The sequence below is a fragment of the Cavia porcellus genome, unplaced genomic scaffold (assembly GCF_034190915.1).
Source record: "Cavia porcellus strain 051 isolate PalLab524CR breed Dunkin Hartley unplaced genomic scaffold, mCavPor4.1 scaffold_33, whole genome shotgun sequence".
In the NCBI taxonomy this organism is placed as follows: Eukaryota; Metazoa; Chordata; class Mammalia; order Rodentia; family Caviidae; genus Cavia; species Cavia porcellus.
This window is the reverse complement of record NW_026947516.1, coordinates 11,813,589-11,829,663: the sequence shown is the minus strand read 5'-3', so window position 1 is coordinate 11,829,663 and position 16,075 is coordinate 11,813,589. Positions and strand designations below refer to the sequence as shown.

At 37.3% G+C, this 16,075-nt stretch overlaps 1 protein-coding gene across 6 annotated transcripts in view; it reads left to right on the top strand.

Annotated features, from left to right (window-relative positions):
* Window positions 1-16,075, top strand: part of Mid1 (midline 1) — a 346,699-nt gene that overhangs the window by 278,200 nt on the left and 52,424 nt on the right. For all 6 annotated transcript variants that reach the window (XM_063242905.1, XM_063242907.1, XM_003462901.5 and 3 more), the window contains exon 3: window positions 2,372-2,467. In XM_063242905.1, the coding sequence (XP_063098975.1) occupies window positions 2,372-2,467 (96 nt within the window). The remainder of the gene's footprint in view (window positions 1-2,371; window positions 2,468-16,075) is intronic.

The following is a 16,075-nucleotide window of genomic DNA, read 5'->3' as shown; positions in this document are numbered from 1 at the left end:
TCCTAGGCAGAATATTTTAAAGAATACACAGTCAATCCTAAACATAAGTGAAAAATCCCCCACAATCAGAAACAATGTAGAATGGTGGTGGTGGGGGGGTTGGATTGAAGTACAGCTGCTCCCAAGAAGTGGAGATGAAATGGGGCCCTGAAGACATTAGGGACACTGCCTGTGGCAGAAGCCCCATGTAGCTGGAGGTAAAGATTCCTTTTATGTACACACTGAGCTCAAAAAAGGCACCTCATACCTTTCCCGGCACTGATGCCAGATATGGAGCTCTCATGGAAGGAAACAGTGGCACTGAGCCAACTCAGGATCTGGGCTTCAGTTGCACTTGGGCGTCTCCTGGGAGTGCTTTCTTTGCAGAAAGAACCCCTAGTCTTAACCTTGGAGTGTGCATCTCACCTGGCTGGGCTATATCAATCCCCAGATCGCAGCACAGAGAACAAAAGTCATGTCAGATGAACTGTCACACAAAAATTACAAGACACAAAATGAAATCGGATCCTTGCATAACATTAAACAAACACAGGGAGACATGGAATTGTCCTGTCTCAAAATAGCTTAAGAGTGTGTACACTAAACTCCGCTGAAATTATAGAGAAGGGACTTGCATGTTTAGAACAGTGCAGAAAGCAGTTTACCAAGAAAAGGGAAATGTGGAAAAGAACCTACTGGGAATGAAAATGCAGTCATTGAAATAAGAAAGTGCAAGCAATCAAATAAATGCCAGATTAAACTGCCTAAGAATCACCAGAGAGGGGCCGGGGATTTAGCTCAGTGGCATAAGTGCCTGCATTGTAAGCAGGCAGTCGTGAGTTCGATCCCTGGTACTGATAAAAACGAAAAAGACCAAAAAAAAAAAAAAAAAAAAAAAAGAATCACCAGAGATTTCTGCTTCTGGGACATTCATTTTAAGCACCAGGTAAAAATGATTCTTTCCCTAAATATACCTTTATAATTAAAAGAATCTAGAAAAGTAGAACAAGCTAAACTTTTTATAAATGCTACAACCTAATGAACTGTTATCACCTTTCTGAACTTGTTATTTTTCAAAATCTCTTTATTTTTGTTTTGTGTTTTGCGTATGAGTGACAGAGCCATGCCTTTTTGCATGTGGGGCAAGCGCTGTATCACTGAGCACTCAGCCCTCAAATCTCTTTTCTCAGATGGCATCATAAATCTGAAATCTATTGTCTTTTTCATAAATTTTCTCACTGTATTTTCTATATTTGAGGAAATGTTTATATTGCAAAACACATAGTTTCCTTAGCCTTTGCCCTCTTGTGTCTCCCTGATGTTACCATGATGCTGATCTATTCCTTGCCCGTGAAAGAGTCTTCTTCAGGCTTGTTTCTGCCATATTTCATCTTCCCAAGAAATTTCCATTCTTGTCGGACAAAAACTCTCTGCCCCTCCTTCCAGCCTCAGCTAATGGATTCTGTCTTCTTAGAAACCTTCTCCAAGCAGCCCTCAACTCCGTGCTTCCCTCCTTGCATCTCTCTCCCATTGCACAAACATCTCCCTGCCATGAGCAGATGCTTTTTACTTTTACTTCTCCAGTGTCTCTTGCAGAGTATGACATACACTAGAAGCTTAAAAAGTACTTGTGTGAATGGCTAAATCAATGGATAGATGGGATACATGAAGAGCACATGAAATGGAGGAGTGGACAAATTTAATGAGTCTTACCCAGAACAGAAGGTTATTGTGTTTGAAAATATGATTCAACATTCATTCAGAGAACTTTAAATTTGATGCTCTAAAGGAATAGAGACTAATTCTCTAGTCTTAAGCAGGATAGTGATATAAATACAGTGTACGGGGAAATTTGATCTAGCACTGATAGACAAAGAATGTACTATGAGTAAATGCATGTGACAAAGACTTCTTATAAATGCCTGTAAATGGCCATATTGTCAACAGTATCTGTTCAATTCAAACCCCCGTTTAAGAATTAACCTCAGTGTGACCATTAAATGGTAGATCCTACAAGTCCAATAGTTGACAGTTTCATGTAGGAATATATTTCTTATATTATCACTATTTCTGACTCAGGTAAAGGAATAAAAACAGAATTACTAGCATTCTCCCTACCTCATGACCTAACCGTAATTGATAGCTAATTATTCAGTTAATATAGGTAAGTTGGTGCAAGAAGCAAGGAAAAATATGTAATCTGAATATTTCTGAAATTTTCTTTGAATGCAAATTTTGAAATTCTAGTTTAAATCTAAAAACAATTGAAATTGTATTTATTTCATTGAGGTATCTGAAAAGTACATATGTTTATCCTGAGTATGAGTACTTTCATGTGTACTAAAGTAGAAAAACATACAGAATAACATTTTTTCTGTCTTTTTTTGAACAGCAAAATTTAGAGAGTAACCTCACCAACCTTATTAAGAGGAACACAGAACTGGAGACCCTCTTGGCTAAGCTCATCCAAACATGTCAACATGTTGAAGTGAGTATCTCTCTGTCTCTGTCTCTGTCTCTGTCTCTGTTTCAGTCTCTGTCTCTGTGGAAACTACTAGATCATGGTTCTTACATACTCATATTTTCTAATTTTAAAACAGGACTTGCTTAAAATTATATCTTTTGCACAAGCCAACATTAGTTGATTGAAATTGGAAACAATTAGAACCTCAGAGAATCTCGCTCCATCTGAGGCTTGCCCCCAATCTCTTAGGGGGACCACAAGTTGGAGGTCAGCCTGGTAACTTACTGAGACCCTATCTCAAAATGAAATAAAAAACAGTGGATGTGTAGCTTAACGGTGGGATTAATTCTCAGTCACACTCACACACACACACACACACACACACACACACACGCACACACACAAATAGTACAGAAGGCAGTCAGGTGCTGTACTAGTAGAATATTGTACGTTTGATAATAAGATCCCATTTTCACACACTAGCATCTGTGAAGTGGGGCTACAATTTAAAATTAATGATGTGATAGGCAAATGATTGGTTGGTTTTTTTCTTATTTCTTCTGGCACACAAAATATGAGCAAGCCATTTGACAGTCCCCTAGACTGGAGGAGGAATTAAAAGAAAATGAGTAAAAATTGCCTGAATCTTTATGGTCAAGTCAAGACTTCAGGCTAATACTGTACATTTCACAGCTACTGTTTCAAAAATTATTCCAGGCATTGGGATGTCAGCTTATGCACGCAGTGTGATGGTGTTTGCTGATGACACATTCCTCAGCACAATAGAAATTAGCAGGTGCCACTCTTCCATACTTTCAGCTTCAAAGCATCTCTGCTATGCCAACGCCAGCACTTTAATAGAGGCCTTCAAATACTTGCTATTCATAAAAGTTGTCCTTTTACTTGCAAGGGCTCTCTTTGTGATTGGAAATTTAAGACTGATTATGAACTGGCAGCTTTTTCAAACTTCAGATTGTTGATGCTTTCTGCCATAGTGGCCCAAGCGTGGGAATAGCGGTGATTTCCTCTCCTAGCGGAGCCACCCACTCCAGCTGTTTATCATTTGAGTGCTGATAAGTGAGGTATGACAGATGGAGGAGGGAAAGATAAACGGAAAGCAAGGGGGCAAGATGAGAGCAACAGGAAGGAAAGAGAGCGGATCTGACCATCCAGTGAGCTCACTATTTCATGCCATAGTTCCCCTGGCTTTAAGAACTATGTAATCATCAAAGCAGAACAACCAGTCTTTGCATCCCAATGGATGGAGCTGGGGGTATGTGGGCAGCAGCAGTAGCTATAGCAATAGCAGAACCCAGTCTTTTCCAACCTTTTGCTTGGACTCACTGTGGCAACCATCTCCCCAGGGAAAAACATTGAGCCTTGTTGATTAAACTACATTAAAAATAATAATGAACAAGCATAATGTTTCCACTTTTGTAAAGCGAGTATGTATTATATGAACAAATGGATGAACAAAATAAAATAATTCATGTGCCATATTTTGTTTATGATGTGATGGCATTTGATGTTTGGGATAAGAAGAAAGAATTATTTCTCTTTGGTTAAAAAAATTACCTGTGCTTTATGGTAAATCTTATAAATGCTTAATGGATTGGGTGATTATTTCATTCCATTTCAGCGAGTTACTTCTTAAGGCATTAGTGTCTCTTTTCCATTATGGCTGGTAGTGATTTCAGAACAAATGCCTCATTCCTAATGTAATATTAGTATGACTTGAATTTACAAAATGCTACTCATTTTAGCATCATGTAAAATTACATTATATCATGTTCAGCAGTGTCAGATGAGAGATAAATTCAAGAAATTGACAAGCAGTCTATTTTTATTTCAGGAGATCAAATACTATTTTAGTTGAGATACAGGCTTTTAAAATAACACTATTACTGAATCAATTGTAGCAGAATTACAAATAGAAACATTTATGTCATTAGAAATTATTCTAGACAAGGAATAAAAAAATATTTATTCCTTTATTGCTTTGTATAAATTCTTTGGAATGGAAACAAATGTTTGTGGATGAATAAATTAAGAACTTAGAAAATATATTCCAGATAAAAGTTAAATAAAATTATTTATGAGTTAAAAATGGTAGTAGTAGTACCTATTTTACATTTATTCCTTTATTCCTAACTATTAATATGCTTAAAGAATAATTTAAAAATTTTCGAACACACAGTTCTCATATAATAATCAAGCAAATCCGTGTCAGAAATTTATTTAATTCATTAATGAAGGAAAAGCACAATAGTAAAGCCCACTCAGTAGAGGAAACTGTAGCCAAGTGCAATGCTCATAGATGCATAATAAAGGAAAAAGAATAATAAACTTGTCCATAAGTGGGGAGGGGCTAAAACTCAATGTGAGGCCCTGGGTTCGATCCCCAACTAAAGCAGGCTTTAGGGAATACATGCTATATGAGTTACATATACCCTTTGAAGGGATGCAGTCTTCTCTGTGCCTTCTTTCCAAGCTTTGGGTAATTTTGCTTAAGCTGACTCTCTTCTGTCCACTGTTGGTCTTCGAGCTGCATTTGTTAAAAAAGTACTTCAGAGTGAAAGTGTAAATTTTTGCCTAGTATCAATTACTTTTTTTGTTCAGTATTAGGGATTGAACCCAGGGCCTCACACTAAGCTGCATCCACAGATTATTTTATTTTAAAACAGAGTTTTGCTATGTTACTAAGGTTCCCCAGGTTGGCCTCAGTCTTTCTGTCCTTGCAATCCTTCTGTGTCACTGTCCCATGTTACCAGGTTTATGGGTGTGTACCTCCATTACCAGTTGCAGTAAATTACTTGAATTTGTTAAAAGATTACACTGGTTTGTTCAAGGCATTACTGTGAAAGGAGCGCCCAACATATGTGGCACTGTGCCATATACCAAAGGGCCATGCTCACAGGATGCTCACGATCTTCCCAAAGACAAATGAGCACCTGCAACACAACACAAGTAGAAAACGGTAAATGCCACAAGAGGCGTGTATTATGTACTTCAGAAATTCACAGAAACAAAAAATTACTTCCAGTTGTGCTGTGGAAAGGTAGCTTGCCATCCTGAACTACCTCATGGTGCAGCTACCCTTTGGATTTATGGAGCGGAAGAAAAGTACTGCTTTCAGGGTAAGCTAAATCATCGGGATGGGAAATGGATAACGTATCACAGAGCAAGGACTTTGTTCTGGAAAAATGGGAGGACAAATAGGAACCAGCTTTGGAGAGACCAGAGCCTTTCATATTGCATTTGTGTTTGAAGTTTGCTTTTGAAGGCTCAGTGCGTGTTTCACAATTATAATTGGACCCCCTAAGTCTTTTCAGGAAAGGTATTTTAGCTATTGGGAAAATAATATGGATGTTTTTGTGCAAAACAAATTACTCACGTAAGGGAAACCTATGCAACACTAGGAAACTCTGAAAAGCTGGTGGGATTTATTAGGCACCCGCATAATATTCTTTTAAATTAGTGCAGTGGAAAAGAATTTGCTGATTTACATACTAGGTTCCTAGACTGTACTTTTTCCTCTTCCTCTTTCTGAAAGTGTCCTTCTGTTTGGGTACAGAGCATTCCTCGGGAAAATGATTCCCATGCCAGCCGGAGCTTAAAACCTCTGCATAGAGGCAAATCCTAATTGTTATAAATTAAATCAATGAATTCCTTCCCACCACTAAGAAGGAAATTCCACATCCATATGAGTCCATCCCGCCTCCTGGGACTTCACCTCTGCTTTTCTTTAAAAATGGAAGTGTTTGAAGGACTCTTTCCTCCCCTTCCTCTTGTTTTTATAACTTGCTTTATAAATAAGGGTAAGCAAATTAAATGGCTTTTTGATTGTTTAAGTGCCAGATCTTTTAACACTAGAGAACCAAGGGCATGAAGGCCAAGGCAGTTTGGGACACAGGAGGTAGAGGCATTGAATTCTTCAGAAATGATTGTCTAACTCCATGGCTGGAATTCTAAAAATGAATGGGAATTTTTGCCCCTCTGGTTTATTTTATTCAAAAGAGCAGTACAGCAGAAAGTTCCCTTGAGAGGAATTTGGAATTGATGTGAGATGGAGTGTAGAACAAACTCTTTGAGAAGTATGATCACTTATGAGAAGTGATCATAATTGGAATCAGCTGCAGAAGTTACCTTTGCTAGGTCAAACACCGGATTATATTGGTTTTTCGTCACATTCCCCTCCCTATTTCCTTTGGAAAATCGGGAGACCTGGCTCATTAACTAAGCAAATATTAGCATGAGTGATGTGCCTCATATTCTGCACACATTCTAAGAATCAAGCAGTCATGTAGCACATACAACATGCTGATCCATGGTAGATGTTCACTGTGGGAATTACAGGTGATGGAGACTATAAATTCACAGTGAGGGAATGATAGAGAACAACTGGGAAAGAATCACTGATTTCCATAGCTGTTTAGAGAAACTGGAAGTGCAGCGGACTACATTCTTCTAAACCAAAGTCACACGAGGAGCACATACCTAATCTAATATCCCCTCAAAGTCCTGGTCTTGGCTACTTTGGCTTTGCCACTATGTTTTAAATATTCTTTTGCTTTTATTTTATTGTCAAGTTTGCTTTCTTACTGAGGTTTCCCAGTGCTGTTGACATGTAGAGTGACAAATTAAGAACCAATTTATTAGATCTCTGCTCCAATAATGAGCTCTGTATATTGAGACGTCGGAACAGAATGAGTTATCTTGTGTGTTATGTAGCTTTAGAAAAAAAAAATTTAAAAAGCCTAGCAGCAAACAACTGTAATGCCAGAACTCTTGAAGGCTGACACAGGACAAATGCAAGTTTGTGCCTAGCCTGAGAGGGTGTGGGCTGCAGATGTAGCTCATTATGATGGTCCTGAGTCTAAAATTAATACTGAAAAAAACTTGCCAAAATAGATGAGGTCTATAGAAGAAGACTTTTAAGTCTTTGGCCAAGCCCTAAAAGCAATTATTTGTAAATTTTAGCATTGATAATATTTTTTTAAACTGGGTTAAAAAGAAAGATGAACCTCTTCATTTAATTTTGTTGTTCAGTTTTATAATGTCAAAACACTCTCTCTCTGTGGGAACATCAGCAATTGTTTCATCCAGAACCACTGGATGAAGACCAGCATCTGTACTTTTCATGCCTTTGGACATACTTGTGATCCATGGAACATGTAATGTCAAACATATCCTGTGGGGTGCCAACTTGAATGTCTGAAGTTATAATCCACAATCAATTACCATTAAGTATCAGATTCCAACCTCTCTGACTCCTTGAAAGAATGCTTTTCAGAAACAATTCTGGTTTCTCCATGTAAACTGCTGTAGAAGGATAGTATTGTGATAGGGCAAATGTGTTGGCATTCAGAAACTAGACCATGCAAATTTTTTGATAAAAGTTGATCCTCAGGATTTGCCATCACAAGTGAGAAAAGAAATGCTTGGCCTGTAGAGAATGTCGTCATTTCAGAGAAAAATTCATTGCTTGACTATTGCGTTATGTCATGTTTGCATATCCAGTTTATGCCACCAGATTTAATAAAATTGACAATTTAGGAAACAAACAGTTTTTATTTTGGTGGAGATTAAATTTCATTATTTGTTAAACAATATCTAACCTATTTCTGAATGTCTCCCCTTAGATAAAATGCCCTTGCCTAAAAAATTTATTTATAACATCCATTGGATACTATTACATATTTGGGTATATTTGTGAGGAACAAAGAAAAATATCAGTAAAAGTCTTCTGGCCTTTTAGAATAAGAGATTACTCTTATGAATGCAGACATGTAAAGTTTTGTTGGTAATACTGTTAGAATAATATTTCTAAGTTTCAAATTTTAATCTAAAACACACACACACACACACACACACACACACACACACACACAATCCAAACTTAACATCTTTTGCTAACTTTCTAGTTTGGGTGGAAAAAACTACTGTGCCATATCCGGAACCATACTAGGTGGCTCAGAGTGGAGTTTGGTTACTAAGGTGTGTCTATGAAGACAGTCTCTGTGGTATTCAGAATTTAGCAGTTCAGATTTCCAAGTTTAATACTTGTGGATTAATAAGCTTTAATTGGGCACCTGCAGGTTACGCGGTAAGAAGCAATAAAGCATGGATTTTGTGGTGTGTCTTAATATGGTCTCTCCACACAACACAGAAGTTCTTTACTACATCTCCTTTACACTGTTCTACATACAACCTCCTTGCCTTGAAATATTGACATACCTGATTGGCTAGACCAGATGGTGTCTCTGTCATGATATAAATAAGAATAGCAACAATTTGTGAAATTTTTAGAATGCCCATTATAGTTAGCGCTAAATCAGCTTCCTATGAGATGATCTTAGTTAGATGGAATCAGGTGAGAGTCAGAGGGAAGAGAGGATGACTCCAGGTGAGCAGATGGTTCTTAGGTGGAAGGTTGGCTTCTGTTTGGCTCCTATTCTCCCCACACAGGGCCAAATGTAATTCCAACAGACTATACATCACTTTGTAAGTGAGCTAACCTAATTTACTTTTGATTGTAATATTTGGTTTAAATTACTGTTTCTCAATAAATGAATATGAAACTGTTCTCTTTATGACAATCAAGTCGAAATTATCCCTGTATATAAAATAATTCTGAAATATGAGAGCAGGATACATCATTCTTTACCTTCAATGAATTGACTTCTACCTTTAATAACTAAATGTTGCAGGAAAAAACTAAGCATTTTACTCTAGTTTTGAAATTCCACAGTGAAGTAATTGAGCCATGTATCTAAAACTTCTATTAACAAAAGTGCAATTGTAGAATTGGTTATTTTTGTTTGAAATGGAAATATGAAATTTGAAATTCAGCTTTTGGAAAGGCCTGAGGCTACCGCAGAATATAAAAGGCCCTCAGTGAGGAGCAACATAAGAAGATTTCTACAAGCAAGTGAGGTAACTTATCTGCCTAAGAATTTATGATAGAACTTTTACTATACTTTAAGTATTTTCACTAGATAGATGTTATACATCACGTTCTTACATATGAAGTGATGAAACCTTGTCATAGAGGCCTAATTTTCCAACTAGCAGGATTGTTGTTGGCCTGGGATAACTTCATTAAGGAAGCTTTTTGTCAGTTGGGATTGGGAAGATGGTGCCATGCTCATTTGCAGGTGAAAGAAGGGGCAGATTACCATATAAAGTTGTCATAATCATATAACAAAACTCTAAAATAGGGAAAGCAAAAATGACAGGATTTGTGCAAATGTTTACCAGAAACTATTATGACCACTTGACAAGCTCTTATTATCACTTCCTGAATTTATTATTTCAATAGCCTTTTGATTTAAATATCATTCCAGCGACCACAAATATGTGTCCTAAAACTAGATATAACAAAAATCATCCAAGAAAGAAATGAATTAAATCCAATCAACTAGTAAAGTAACTGGAATGATTTCTGAACTTCAAATAGGACCAGGTGATCGAGTTGAAAGAGGAAATTAGAAGGACAGATATTTTAAGAGAACTCTCATTGACTTCTGTTGAACCAACACACTAACCAAGGCTCACTGAATATACATCCACCACCCCAGTTGAACCAGGGAACCTTCAGGTCTTGAGAACTATCCTTAAATGTTTAATCATTAGCCTTAACCTTGTAACCTCAACTTCTTCCAGGCAATAGGTTTGCTTACCTTATTAAATAAAATTATTTTTCCTGTTCTCCAGGAAGTTTGAGACTTGTATATAATGACATAATAGCATAGAATTAACAGTTCACATTACAATTTAGGACTAAGATTTTTTTTTGAGGCAGAGTCTCACTGTGTAATCCAGGTTGCCCTTGAGCTCACTATGTAGCCCAGGCTGGCCTCAAACTCTCAGTGATTCTCATGCCTCTGCTTCCCAAAGTATTGGGTTTATAGGTATGCACCACCTCACACAGCTCAAAATTTGTTTGTATTTTAAGAAACTACAACATATTACAGAAATTTGACAGATTTGTTTTAAGATTTGAACTTGAACATGTAATTTGTATTAGACTTGTGATTTTAAATCGGAAGTTAAAAAACAATATTGGAATTTTCAAGGTAACTTGAGTTTTGCTGTAGGGTATTTGTGAATTTAATGTATTTGATTTGTAAGGACTACTTAAGGACTTGGGAAGATTTAACTTATTGGGGTTTTAATTTTATCTCAGTAGCCATTTGAAGTGCTCACAAAGTATATTAGATATGTTAAATTTATAAGTGTAATTTAAAATATTGTAGGAATTTGGTGGTAAAACTTTAAACAATGACTGGAGATTCAAGGAGGGAGAGGCTAAAGGTTGACAAAAAGAAGTGTTTGAGGGTACTTTCTGTTGTTTCAGAAATATTTAGATCTTGATTGACCTGTTACTTTTCAAAATTCAGCCTTAAAATCTATGCATTTTTGTATGTAAATTTAGCACAAGTTTCAAAATGGGTGTAGGAACTTATTTAACTAATCTATAAGTGCAATTGATTGTTTAATAAAATCGAGTCTGTTCAACTTGAGTAAATCAAACTTTGATTCAAGGACTCTGTGTCCTTGGACAGAGGATTACTCTTGATTTTACAAATTTATTGGATTTATAAATGGATATTGAAGGTCATAATTTGAATCTTAAGCTTAAAATACTATACAGTGTTTGATTCCTGTAGACACAGTTAGTCCTTGGACAAAACTTCTCATGGTTATGTAAGTCCATAGCTACCCCCTCTCCCAGCTGATTAGACTCTTTGGGATGCGTGCCAGTCTTCTAGGATCTCCTGGACATTGCATGTGGCTCTGGCTGTCGGTGAGTGGTTGGAACTCTCCCACAAGTCACCTGTGTCCTCTGTTCTCCCTCCAGCAGTAGCTCATTTGCGTAGGTCAGCATGCCAGACCAGTTCTCATCCTAAAGAGCAGAGCTCTTCTTGAGAAAACTGAATACAGAATAGTGTTTCTGTGTTGGCAGATTTCAATAGCCAGCAACCCCTGGGGACAGTAGCGGTACCGGTGATGAACTCCTTAAGTAGCTCTTACTTACCCTGAGGGCTGGGCCACTGAACAAGGGCTAAGAAGTTGGAGTTGGCAGACAAAAGTCACAAACAGGAGAGCTGTCTATTAGGGACATTTCTGTGCCTAAAGAGAGGTCACAGAGGGTCTTCTCTTACCCCTCATTATAAACATATCTTTCCTTTTAATTCTTTTGGATATCTTCTCTGTACTTTCTGGTTTGTAAGAGAAAATATGAACAAATACCCACTCTCAATCAACTTTGGTTTTTAAAAAAATCATTATTTTTAAAAACTAGTTGCACACATAAAGAATGGCTTAGTCAAAAGATAATTTATTGGGTCATGACTTTGATGTCGTGTTTCCTTGATTCCTAAACATATGTATACACATATACACTCCCTACAATCTCACACTCAGCATCCAAAAAATATCTGTAGTTCTTAAGATTTTCTTCATATATTACCACTGGTGCACTGGTGTCATCACCCTCGTTTGTGATGAAACAAGAGCGATATCATTTCCCCTCATTTTTACTTCTGACCTATTAAGACTGTTGCAAAAGTCTTGGAAAACCAGTAACTATAGTTTCCTATACATTAAGCAGAGAGAAAAGTAAACTTTGCAAGTGAGAAGGAGAGTCTGCCTCACAGTTAAGTTTGCTAATGGAATCAAAATAGGCACTGAATTAAATGCAGTAATTTCTAGTATTATAAATAGGATTTACGTAGGAAAAGTGTTGGCTTGTTGGTTTTTGATGTCAAATGTTCTTTCTTTTAGAATGTTCTCCGAAACTAATGATGCCAAAAGGATGATATCCCACAGAAAGAGAGTTTCTATGCCATTTTTTTACACGTCTGACATAGCCATGAGCTATTTAGAGTGGTAGAGTGGGCGTCCAGGTAGATAATGCCAATAGATGCTTCTGAAAAGCAGACACATGAAACACTAACCTAGCACCAGCCTCTGATACAAAGCACCAGCTACCGATACAAAGGATCACTTTAATTTTGGTAGAAACAGTATTTTTTCTTTTGCTTTCTATGAAAAGACCTTAAAGAATTCCTCTTGTTTATGGTTTCAAAAATTAGAACTATGCCGCCAAGTCCCTGTTGGAAGCATCCTAGTAAACAGTAAGAAGGTTGTGTTCTTGGCAATGGAATTAAAGCAGCAGTGTTTCCATTACCTGGCAGGACACTCTCCAACCCCCACCTCGACCCTGATCCTGACACTCTGAACAGAGCCTTCTGTGTCTCAGGTAGGGAGATAAGAAAGTGCTACCTGCCAGGTTTGCATACAGAAATATAGTTGACCTTTCAGATGAGGGTAGAAGAGGGAAGGAGAGAGGCAGAGAAAGAGAGAGAGAGGGAGGGAGAGGGAGAGATTTCTTTGGTCATTAACTCAGGCTTTGAAAAATCAATTTTACAGCAAAGGCTTAAAGCTCTAAGAGCATTGTTTTAGAAAGTCAATAAAATCCACAATGAATTGGAATGATGGAAGCAAGAGGTCTCTAGATAAGGAAATACATGTTTTATTCTTGTCTCCCTAGATTTAATGTGTTTTCTTTTCCAGGGAACTTCACAGCCATTGCCCAAATTTAAAACAATTATGGTTTGCTGTAAATGAACACTCATATATATATATTGTGATCCTGAAGTCAGGAAAAAGCAGGGTTAGTACAGAAATCACTGTTTGTTGCAATCAGTGTTTTGTCTTACCATTAGCCGTAAGGCATTAGTGCTATAGAACATGCTAGAGAGCTATGGCACCTGGTCCCTTCTGATTTCTGCTAAACCTTGGCTTAAGGAAAGTCTATATTGTGGTCTCCTTCCAGGTTGACCTTCCAGAATCTATAGCTGTCAGTGTCCTATCCAAATGGTACTTATGGGTCCACTGTACCTTGGGCTGGGGACTTTTCTGCCCACACCACAACCAGCAAATCCTACAGTGGAGTTAATGCCCATCCACATCCAACAACAGCCTCCAACCAAAAACTGATGGGACATGTTGGACAAGTACCATGATCTTCCCCATCAGCTGGAGTGTTCTGCACTGTTGCAGAGTTCTTTGGGATTAATCTCTAGATGCTCAAAGTGGTCTTGGTAAAACACATTTATTGGCTCCATTCTGTCTTGCTTTCCCACTTTCTACTGAAAATTGGCAACAATTTGTGTATTTCCATGCATGCCTGGTACTCTTCCTCAGTGACAATAGAAACAAGAGTCATCTAAAATGGAGCATTAGTGTAAGTCCCTTTCTCAATTGTGACCATTGCTCTTATATTTAATTTCTATAAACCGTGTTCACCTTTGTTGTATTTCAATAAACCCTGGTAGCAAAGCTATTTAATAATCAATTTATGAACTTAGGTTAGTATTCTGGAGTGAAAACAACCAGGTAAGATATTTCATAGATATCACTTTTAGATGTATTATAAAAACAGAATAAATCTTAACATTTTCCAGTTGTACCTTCCACTTCCAAGCTTTATCAACAATATGTATTTTGTCAGAGTCCAAAGACCAAGTATCTATCTGGTTCTTGTTCCCCAAAATTTTGCAGGGGAGCAGAGTTCAGTAACTCAAGCTAGAAGATGGATCCAACTTTGTAATTTTCCAGTACATCACTATTCAGGAATCAGAGCATAATATCTAAAAAGAATGCTACTTAATGCAAAATGACATATGGGATGGAAAACAATTAATGTAAGGTCATAGAATAGACATTTCCTCTTCCCATTATAAGTAACTTCCCCTTTCTGAAGCTCCTCACCTTTACCTCCTCTCTCATTCAATTGGTAACCATCTTCTGTAAGATATTTTGTACTCTCAAAAAAGGCTGACTTTTGCTGAACACATTCTTTGAAAATTGTTCAATAGAACATTGCCTCTTTTCAGAAAATTTACGGAAAAGATTTGATAGAGATAAGTACCCATGACAGATTAATAGATTTTTTTTCATTCTATGTGCCCAGCCCAAAGGGAAGGGTGTGGAACATTTGTTTTCTAAAGTGTCTAATTTGTAAGAGAAAGGAAGGGAGGAGATTATTATTTTTGAATGAATTACGAGCAACACCTTCCATTTCTTCATTTTGAACTGCTTTGAACAGAATTACCATTAAATGCAAAATGAAGAATCTGTGGTATTAGTGCCAAGAATATAAGACTGAACTTTATTGAATGTGCATAGAAAAACATCACAGAAAGAGCCACTTTTATCATAATTGTGACAAAAATTAATAGGACTATATAAGGAAAGTAAAAAATTATGCTACAAGCATACTGCCATTTTCAGATTATAACACTATTAATTTAGTAATTGCATTTATTCATGCTTCGAAAGGTGACAACTAATATTTATTGAGCACCCACTATGTGCCAGATTGTTGACAGATGCTTTAATCAGATGTATGCAAATGAGGAAACATTCTCAGGGAAATTCAACACATTTTTTTCACACCTACAGCCCTTCTGTTCTAAAGTTCATGGTCTGTTGTATATATTAGAGATTGGCAAGGTACCACTCTCAGGCCACATTTGCTTGTACCTGTTTTGTGGATAGTTTTGCTGGAACACAGCCACACCTGTTCGGTTACACATCATCTACAGTTACTTTCACATTACAACAGGCAACTGAAATGGTTACAACAGAGAACATATGGTCCACAGAGATGAAAGGTTTGCTGTGCAGCCCTTTGTGAGCAAAGACTCACAACCATCTCTATAGCATGGAAGGATCTTCTCTGCCCTCCTCTTCTGCATCCAGTTGTATCAGGAAGCAGTCTTTGTGAAACTCATTTGAAATTTACAAGTGACTTAAAAATATCTTGTGTTTGCCCTCCTATTATGCCTTCCACAGCCACTGATACAATGAAAGCCGTAGATGAATATGAGTAGTGATTCACGCTAGAAAGTCCTCAGCAATCAGCACAGTCTGGCTGGTCCTGGAACCTGTGGTTTTAATTCTGTATGGACACTCCAGATAAACAAAGCTATGAACAATAGTGAGAGTTAGCACTGATGTAACAATTGCTAAGGACCAAGTAGGTTTCTGTGGCTTTTCCTACCCTAACTTGCTAGCTCTTACCACAGTCTACTCCAGAAATTGTCAGCCATGGCTCTGGTGGTATGCGGGGAAGTCTTTTTTGTGAAAGTGTTCTGTGTTTATAGCATGTGTAGAATCACTGCATTCACTCTACAAGGTAAGAACTGGGATTTTCCTTATATATTTAGAGAATTTGAGAATAGGATAATTTAAGTAAGCACCCAAGAACTTGCAAGTTGTAAGTAATAAAGACATGGTGTTTCAATCCCAGGCCGAGCTGCTTAAGGCCTTGAGTTTGGAACCACTGCTTCATTTAGCCTTTGCTCCTCTAAATTGTTGTACCTTGTTTGAAGACTTTGCTTTACAGAGAAATTAACAATAACATGTAAGATGGGTAAGTGCTGTTTTCCACTCTTGGGAATAAAACTCTTTAGTGTGATGTTTCAAAGTTTTAGATGTTAGTAGTGGCAGTTTTGCAGGGTAGTTTTATTGCCTTGTTACAGTTGTATTTCATTTATAAGAATTTTATTGCCCTGTTCACTATGGCATTTTTAATCACATCTCACTACCTTATTGATT